The 10,000-nt window shown below is 43.9% G+C and overlaps 1 protein-coding gene across 1 annotated transcript in view; it reads right to left on the reverse strand.

Annotated features, from left to right (window-relative positions):
* lrch4 (leucine-rich repeats and calponin homology (CH) domain containing 4) overlaps positions 1–10,000 on the reverse strand; it is a 55,335-nt gene that overhangs the window by 7,058 nt on the left and 38,277 nt on the right. Inside the window, 7 exon segments of the mRNA XM_080519082.1 lie at positions 11–65; positions 221–289; positions 1,606–1,752; positions 9,095–9,141; positions 9,221–9,300; positions 9,393–9,522; positions 9,747–9,843. Of these exon segments, the coding sequence (XP_080375208.1) occupies positions 11–65; positions 221–289; positions 1,606–1,752; positions 9,095–9,141; positions 9,221–9,300; positions 9,393–9,522; positions 9,747–9,843 (625 nt within the window).

Raw genomic sequence — 10,000 nt, forward strand, 5'->3', positions numbered from 1 at the left:
TGAAACTCACCGCACTGCTTTGCCTCAGGCTGGACGGGGAGCTGCTGCTCTCTGGTGACCCACCACTAGGGGGAGACACACACCACATTTCAATCTGCACCACCTTGACAAACGTGAGGCTATGGGAGTGTGTGTGTGTGTGTGTGTGTGTGTGTGTGTGTGTGTGTGTGTGTGTGTGTGTGTGTGTGTGTGTGTGTGTGTGTGTGTAGGCCTCACTCACCACGAGCTGCTTCCTGTCTCTGCTGCGGAGGACACGTGACTTCCTGTTTTGGACGATTGCTTCAGCAAACTGAAAATGACCCAATTCAGCATAAGAGCGTCTCGTTAGAAAGCAAAGAGGAGGGAGGAGCAGGCTGGACAAGTGGGGCCCCCTTCCAATAACATAATAATAATAATAATAATACTCATCATCATCATCATCATCATAAATTACAATTACTAACGAATCAAATGAACAGCCTCTATCAACAGTGGAACAAGAACTTTACAGATTCACACGTCTGAAAACACTTTGTGGTATAAACAGTTTATGCCACAAAGTGTTTTCTTTTTTATTTCAACAACATCCCCCCTTCAAGTGAAGCATGACTCTGACTGTTTGGACTTTTTCTTTCTTTTGCTAACTCCTGAATCGTATTGATGTTTGGAAGCTCTCTCTCTCTCTTTCTCGCCCTCTCTACGCTCTCTCTCTCTACGCTCTCTCTCTCTACGCTCTCTCTCCTCTCTCTCTCTCTACGCTCTCTCTCTACGCTCTCTCTCCTCTCTCTCTCTCTACTCTCTCTCTTGCTCTCTCTACGCTCTCTCTCTCTACTCTCTCTACACTCTCTACACTCTCTCTCTACACTCTCTCTCTCTCTCTCTACTCTCTCTCTCTCTCTACGCTCTCTCTCTACTCTCTCTCTACACTCTCTCTCTACTCTCTCTCTCTCTCTACGCTCTCTCTACTCTCTCTCTCTCTCTACGCTCTCTCTACTCTCTCTCTCTACGCTCTCTCTCTCTACTCTCTCTCTCTACTCTCTCTCTCTACGCTCTCTCCTCTCTCTCTCTACTCTCTCTCTCTCTCTACTCTCTCTCTACGCTCTCTCTCTCTCTACACTCTCTCTCTCTATCTCTACGCTCTCTCTCCTCTCTCTCTCTCTACTCTCTCTCTCTACGCTCTCTCTCTACGCTCTCTCTCCTCTCTCTCTCTACTCTCTCTCTCTCTACTCTCTCTCTCGCTCTCTCTACGCTCTCTCTCTCTCTACTCTCTCTCTCTCTATCTCTCTCTCTCTACCTGTAAACAACTGCCTGCCGGCCCATCTGACCACTGATTGGTCAGAGGGTGATGCTTCGCGCTTTCAATCATTGCGTCTCTTTTCTCTCTCTCTCTCTCTCTCTCTCTCTCTCTCTCTGACTTGGTGGCGGTGTTCTACGCGCCTCTCGGCAAAATGCAGCGCATCCTTTGCGCATTTGCAGAGAACGATGATACTTTATTGATCCCGAGGGAAATTCAATTCACTTGCGCAAAGTGGGGGCCCCCCATGTATCGCGGGGCCCTACGCACAGCGCGTGTTCTGCGTGTAGGGGGAGGAGCCAGAGACACTGAAGGAAGTGATGCGAGCTGACCTGCTCTTCTCCCTCTGCTGCTGCAGGCGCTCTCGTTCCTGCCAGATGAACAGAGTGCCGGGCCTCCTGCGCTCCTCCAGGGACGGGCTGGACGGGGACAGAGGACACGAGGACGGCGAGGAGCCCACGTCCACGCCGAGGCTCGATCTACCAGAGAGAGGGAGGAAGCTCAGCTGATCTATTCTCCTCTTTGGTGGAAACAAACACATTTAGCCAGACACAATCAAACGTGTTTGGAGGTGAACAACCTCCACAAACTCAAAATGTTGCGTTTCATTCTTAAATATCCTAAAATGTTACTTTAAAGAAAACTTTTTTTAGTCTGTATTTCACAGTTTAACACATTGATCTTTATGGGGACTTTATGCGAAGAACACAAGTGTCATTCATTGAATCATTTTGATCATTTCCCTCGATGAAGAATTAACTGGCAAGTTGCCAGATAAGTTACTCGCTGGTCTGAACGGTTCCCCGCTTTATCTGTGACACACACCTCAGGTTTCTACTCACAGCTCTGTTCAAATGATTCTTTTCACTTTTATTTGAACTTCATCCAGATTTTCAAACAGTTTGAAATTGGTTAAATTAATCTTTTTGCTTCACATCAAACATGTTTGAGGTGCTTCTATCGCCACCTTCATAGTCCTCTTTTACTCACTTCTATTCATTTTCATTTGAATTGAAAAGCAGAATTTTGCTGTTTTTTTCGACAGTCTTGACATCATTTTACTTTTCAAGTTTTGTCAAGTGGAGCATTTGATAATGAGGTTGATATTCTGTTTAAACTACTGCTGTGAGCATCAGGCCGGGTTCACAATACCAGTCTTCACACTTTAATAAATACCGTATTTTCCTCACTATAAGGCACCTAAATACCTCAAATGTTCTCAAAAGCTGCCAGTGCGCCTTATAACCGGGTGCACCTTATATATGGAAGACTTGCTCTACTCCAGACTGCTATTTGACAGCTGAACAACCAGAGGCTTTTATTTTGACAACTCAAACTTCTCAACCGGATCTTCAGAGCGGACGACACTCCACACAACACCTTCATCACTCATGGTTGCACACCAACATTCTAACAAACCAAAATAAACTAGATGAAATAATGACTCCCTAAACTGGGGAACAAAAACACATAAACACAATCAACACAACACCAAGCCCAACAACAACCCACAATAACCTCCAACAACACAAAACAGGAATTCCCATCATGCCTTGCATCCTGAGCTCCTCAGTGCAGCCGATAGCTGCAATGAATTATGGGAGTTTCTGTTTGTGGTGTTTTAAATGCAATTATTGGGGGTTCTATTTGGTTTGTGGTGTCGGTAATAATTGTGTTGTGTTGTGTTTTTGTTGCTTAGTTCATGTAGTTTAGTTTATTACCGGTAGTTGTAAGTTGTCAACCAGCAGTGAAGAAGGTTTTGTGTGTAGTGTCGTCCTGGCATAGGCTGCAGGTAGGACTATCAAAATAAAGTGTGTGCACCTCTCTGGGTGTTAGAATCAGTGGAAAATATAACCTAATGGCTTTGAGCTATAAAGGTTGTGACCACTGGTCTATTCCATGTGCCTTATAATGTGGTGCACCTTATATATGAACAAAGTTGTAAATTATGTCAATCAATGTAGGTGTGTCTTATAATCCGGTGCCTTATAGTGCGGAAAATACGGTAATTCACCACAGAACGCCACTCACATAAAAGGTCTGTAGTTTATCAACGTATTTAACGAGGGTGAACATCCAGTGCCACAACTCAAACATTGATTTTAACTGGAACTGTGAGCTTTTATTCTGAAGGTTTGGGTTGTTACAGTTTGAGGATCCGATCTATTTTGAGAAGTCCCACAGGATGTGCAGGACGCAGGCCAACATGTGAAACATCCGCCAGTTGAAGCTAAATGTCCCCTAAAACCCCAGTGAGGGTGTTTAGCCTTCACAGCGAGGAGAACACGTCTCACAAGTCTTCTCTAAACCATCATGGACATGTTGCATTCACGACATTTCACAACCAAATCAACAATTGCTGGCATTTTAACTGATTTAACCATTTATAAACTTAGTATTTTTTCATTTTAAGCTACTTTTGTCGTTTTATTTTTAGCTGTTCTTTACATTTTTACCAATTTTAGATGTTTTAACAACTTTTCCTCTTTGCTATTGTAAGTCCCCCTCCCCCCCCCCTTTTTTTTTTAACCTTTTCAACTCCCTTCCTTCAATTTAAAGTCAGACTACGGCTGCGTTCCTCAAAAAGTAAACTCGATAATATAGTTGAGTGAGCGTCTCCCATGTATGATGTGGCAGTGCTGAAAGCTCACACTTTCACACCATGGAGACAGTCGTATGAACAGATAATGACTTGGACTACATATTTGGAAGGGCTATTAAGTGTATTTACCACAAAAACATACGAAACATCAGTATATTCGATACAATAATAAGCCGTAAAGTTAAAATGCCGCTTCACAGATGACGGCTCATTAACGTGTCGGAAGACCGCTTTCTGAGACGTTAACGTGGAGCAGCGACATTGCATGCTTTTTCAGCATTATTGATATCAAATCATCATGACATCATTGATATCATATATATCCATATAGCATATTTTTGATGGCGTATTAAAGGTTTTTGTCATGTTGTCCTCCTATGGGCTGCTGTAAGATCTAGCACAGTCGCCGCAGTTACATGTTTTGCTCTCCTATTGAGCTTACATGTGACTCAGACGCAGCGCGCATAAGAACAATATCATTACACCATTAACAAGAAGGCCGTTGCTGGGCTAATCCCCCGCCGGAGGGCTTTATATTTTCTCACAAAGCAGCTCTAAGGCAGCACACTTGGTACACTAGAGGGTGTTCCATGGGTCCTAGTAGATCATTATGTAGAATCTGAAAGGTCTTCTTCATAAGCTATGTCAAAATACGTCTCCAGAGCCCAAAAGGTGTTTTTATGCACTTAGTGACCCTGTGACCTGATATGCAAATTAGGTCCTGGTCACCATGGTGCCCCTTCTCCCCAGGCGGAGTGTCCATGTGTGAAGTTTGGTGACTGTGGGCCCAGGAACTGCTGAGAAATGAGGAGAAATGTTTATATGAAAATACATGTATTGTGCAACCATGACGAGCAAACTTCAGACCCTACCAATCTTCAAGGTCAAGGTCAGGTCACTTGGTGTACTGGAGGTTATCCCTGGAGTGTGTATCATGTGTGTATAACATTTCAGAGCCCTAGCTCAAAAACCTAGGCCTCCAGAGCCCAAAATGTGTTTTTAAGCACTTCGTGACCCTGTGACCTACTTAATATGCAAATTAGGTCAAGGTCATCATAGTATCCCTTCCCCCTCTGAGATGTATCCACATGTGAAGTTTGGTCACTGTGGGCCCAGGGGTTGCCGAGATATAGGTAGAAACGTTCGAACGGACGGACGTACGGAGACTGTTTCAAGATCCCCCTTCGGGGCCTATCAGCCACGGCGGGGGATAATTAATAGTGCCGACTTTAAACACGGGATTATGCATGGAGAACTTTTGACATCGTGCTCAGGACTGATATATCTTTTTTGTGACCAAAGAAGACCATTCTTCATGAGAATAAGCCATATGATACCACACTAAATATATAAGGACATATACTAGATACATATCAATTGGAAATAATAGTACATTTTACAGGATTTATTTTCTCCATAAAATTAGGAACCTGATCCGTAGACGAGTTGTTCGGGGTTGCAGTTTTGTGGACGAGTTGTACTAGAACGCTGGAGAGACCCCTGCTGTGAAAATATGGATTGTTTAGGTTGTTGAGTACAATGACCCGGTGTCCCACATTGACACGGTAGTAACTCCACTCCCAGAACACCACAGAGTCTCCACTATGGAGTTAACTTGTTGATGGAACAAGACTGCAGCAGTTTGAGGAGAGCTGCCGTCGTGATCCCGCAACTCCTCCAGGTCGTCTTCCTCTCATATCATCAGCAGAAAACAAGTCAATGACCTGGAATCTGAACCAGGAGTGGACAACATGCGGTCAAAGCAGCAGGGAAACACTGAGGAGAACGCTTCAAGAGAAGTAACTGCTGCTATTTATACAGTACAGCAGTGCAGAAGTATCCGTTTAAATAAAGGGACGATATGCAGACCTTGGACTAACAGGAGTTAGTGGTAAAAGTGAAAAAGAACATGTTCAAACTCTTCTTGTCCTACAATAACGCCACCATGTACACAACATGTAAAGAGGACTGTTGACTTTTCCCAGGTTTCTCCTCCCCCTCTGTCCTTGTGTGTGTGTGTGTGTTAATAATAATTGACTGATCTAAACAAATAATTTTAAAAAGTACGTATATTTTATTGTTATTGTTATTTTAATGTTATTTTATGGCTGTACCTGTCTTGTGCACACTGGGGACTTTTACAAATTTATTCCAATGTGGTTTTACTGCAAATGGCAAATAAAATGAATCTGATGAATCTGAATCTGATATCAGTTGGTTGCCATTTCATTTGTGTTTCATTCATTTAATTTTGAATACTCAAGGAAGAAAAGGTAAAATCACACGTGTATCCTGTTAGATGTGAGCAATGCAATCAATGAAACACTGCTGAATAAACAAGAAGCAAACACAAACTATAGATACTGTATATTAATAAAAATGGCCCCTTTTCTTAGAACATTGCTGCCAAACACTGCGAGGCCTCGTTCACCCTGAAGGGAAACGAGACCCAATCCTGGTTGTTTTCTCACAGTGACTCATGTCCAACCTGTTCTGTGGCCGAGTCAAAGCTCCAACTCAGATTACTTCACACCAGACCCAGGCCTCCATCGCATGTGTTCCTAATTCAGATATGATTCTGCATGCGACTGGGTCGTCATCGACGTGCGACTGACGTCACGGATAAACGCCGGAAACATCTCCGCCAAAATGTTAAAAGCCGTGCTCTGTTTTTTTTTCCTCATTCTCCTTCTCTCCCTCGACATGTTGACTACATTTTGTCACTCGTATTTAACAATTAGTAGAAAATGGATCTACTACACACTGACCTGTGTTGCCAGATAAGGCGGTATCCCCCAATTGGGGAGCCAATTTCTCTTACCTTTTAAATTTGATGCATTTGTGTGTCTCAGGCAGGTCTTTTATTACTCATATACTGTATTTTCCGCACTATAAGGCACCGGATTATAAAGCACACCTCCATTGATTGACATAATTTACAACTTTGTTCATAAATAAGGCGCACTGCCCTATAAGACACATGGAATAGACCAGTGGTCAACAACCTTTATAGCTCAAAGCCATTAGGTTACATTTTCCACTGATTCTAACACCCAGAGAGGTGCACACACTTTATTTTGATAGTCCTACCTGCAGCCTATGCCAGGAGGACACTACACACAAAACCTTCTTCACTGCTGGTTGACAACTTACAACTAATAAACTAAACTACATGAACTAAGCAACAACAACACAACACAACACAATTATTACCGACACAACAAACCAAATAGAACCCCCAATAATTGCATTTAAAACACCACAAACAGAAACTCCCATAATTCATTGCAGCTATCGGCTGCACCGAGGAGCTCAGGATGCAAGGCATGATGGGAATTCCTGTTTTGTGTTGTTGGAGGTTATTGTGGGTTGTTGTTGGGCTTGGTGTTGTGTTGATTGTGTTTATGTGTTTTTGTTCCCCAGTTTAGGGAGTCATTATTTCATCTAGTTTATTTTGGTTTGTTAGAATGTTGGTGTGCAACCATGAGTGATGAAGGTGTTGTGTGGAGTGTCGTCCGCTCTGAAGATCCGGTTGAGAAGTTAGAGTTGTCAAAATAAAAGCTTCTGGTTGTTCAGCTGTCAAATAGCAGTCTGGAGTAGAGCAATTCTTCCATATATAAGGCGCACCGGGTTATAAGGCGCACTGGCAGCTTCTGAGAAAATTTGAGGTATTTAGGTGCCTTATAGTGCGGAAAATACGGTAACAGTATTATGGGTTTAACATGATTTCTACACAGGCTGAGCTCTGGGCTGGTTTTCATTGAGGCGTGTGGGTTTTACCTTGTTTGGGCTGAAAACAGTGAGTCACATCTGGCAACCCCTGGTGCTGACCAGCGTGCCGTCTATATTTACTTCAACAGTGTGCTGGGCGTGCGTTCACACCGTCTTCTGCACATGCACTCAGGGCCACGTGCACGCTACAGCGTGATCTGGATCGCACAGAACATCGGATCCCGGCAGGGAATCGAAACAGAGTACGAAAACCTGCAGTGTTGAACGGAGTCTTGGGAGTCTGCTTATCATCCAAAGACATTCACCCTTCTTCTAAAGACTTCTCACTGATTCTATAATAATTCTATGGTTATGTTCAGGTGTGTATTGATCTACTTTCACCTTTTTTTTAAAGCAGCCCAGAAACTATTTGTTTTAGGAACCGTTGCATAGAAGACTATTCTATTTAGTGGAAATCCATCCATAGTATGTGCTCAAAGTCACTTATTTTCAGTAAAATTCAGCAGTTAGCAATACTTCATAATGACTCACTGTACCCTGTCCCCGATAGTCAGCCATCATGGTACTGATAAACATTATTTTTATATCCCTATTCTCTCGATACAGCATGAAATCAACGAAAAATCGGTGATTGGAGCAAGCACGAGCTATTTGGATGCAGATTATGGCATCATCATCATCATCCTATCGGGGGTGAAACAGGAAATGTGGTGGATACTGCCGGATGGTGCATAAGGGGGGGGGGGGGGTCTGGAAGTGTGTGAACACAACGCTGACCGAAAAATATACGCCACATACCCACCGAGTGTACCAACACTGCACAATCGCATGGTGTGCAAGCTGCTCCAGGATCAGACAGAAAGGAGAGCAGAGTCACAAACAGCTGAGAACATCCAGCAGGCCTGATGGAAGAACCAGCGTTTTGTACTATATATTACGGTACATTTCTGATATTTATTTAGAAATGTTTTATTCCATTCTTATCTTGCGTTTTATTATTCTATTATTAAATTTTTCTTCTTGCTTTTTTTTTTAATCCTTTCTATTTTAACTCTTGGAGTACCACCAGTTTTGCATCTCTATACCGTGGAGTACACTTTATGCCTGGAACACGTTCAGCTATTTTGGCAGTGAGACGTCGCCGTTGGCTCATTTCTTTCCACATATCAAATGTACATGGAAACCAGCGTCACGTCGCTGTAAAAGTTGTAAAAAAAAATTGAATGACACTCGTTTTTTCTTCTCGCTCTCAAAGTCGCATTTGTTTCACTGGTCAAGCTGTGACATCAGACTCTTTCTAGATTTCTTTGCAGTGGTTTACACACAATGTAGTGTCAGGGAGGGGCTGTACAGTCACACGTGCAGCTTTTTTTCCAATTGTCTAGATACTCCTGTAAGCGACCATTCGTCTCTTGTCAGTCCACGTCAGTTTGACCTCCTGCAAATGTGCAGCGTGACGCAACGGCGAGTGTTTGTTCTCCACTGACCTGCAGGGTGTCGAGTCAAGCGTTTGCGAGGATCTTTCCTTCTGCTCCTGAGAATCAACGACAGGGTCAATCAGCTCAGTGCAACATGGAGGGCATTGAGGGAGAAGTGAGTGTCTCCATCCTGACCTCCTCCTCCTCCTCCTCCTCGTGGTCCTCCTCCGTCACGCTGCTGTTGATGAAGTCCACCTGCTCGGCTTCTCCATTCACTGTAACAGAGCACTGCATCAGAGCCTTTGCCCTGGATGCAGAGAGAGCTGGAACCTCCTCACTGTGTCTCGTGTTAAAGATAAAAAAGCACCTCTGTTCGCCTCCAGGGGAGAGCCTTTCTTCTCCTCCTCCACCTCCTCCTCCTCCTCCTCCTCCTCCAGGTTCTGGTCTCTGCTGACCTCGGCCATGCGGAGGGAGCGCTCTGAGAAGTCGTCTGTCGACTGAAAACATTCATCTGAGGTCAATACTGAACCACCGGACTTTCTCCGGGGTTCTTTTTTTTCCCCATTTACTGATGTTTGGTTAAAAAAAATAACACATGTGATGCAATCGTTTTTCTATGAAGAGTTATTTCTGACACGAGCGTTGACGCATCGGTGTGTTTTTCACAAGCGATGCAGTCAGACACGTTATGATGTCGGGAAAATGCTTCCTGAAGGCATACCTCATTTCCAGACCATCTTTTACTGCCACTGTCCACACTGTTGAAGCCAGAGTCCAGACCACCGAACTGAGCTGTGAAGAGCTCCTGTTCAAACAGGCTGCGCACACACACACACACACGCACACGCACACACACACACACACAGTGTTGCAGGTTTTAATCTGAGCTGCATTCCACAGGTCTGAATCAGAGACACTCTGGTAAATGTCCTCCCTCTGACCTTGGCTACCAACGATCTGCTTCACACAGGAGAC

This window comes from Blennius ocellaris (assembly GCF_963422515.1).
Source record: "Blennius ocellaris genome assembly, chromosome: 23".
In the NCBI taxonomy this organism is placed as follows: domain Eukaryota; kingdom Metazoa; phylum Chordata; class Actinopteri; order Blenniiformes; family Blenniidae; genus Blennius; species Blennius ocellaris.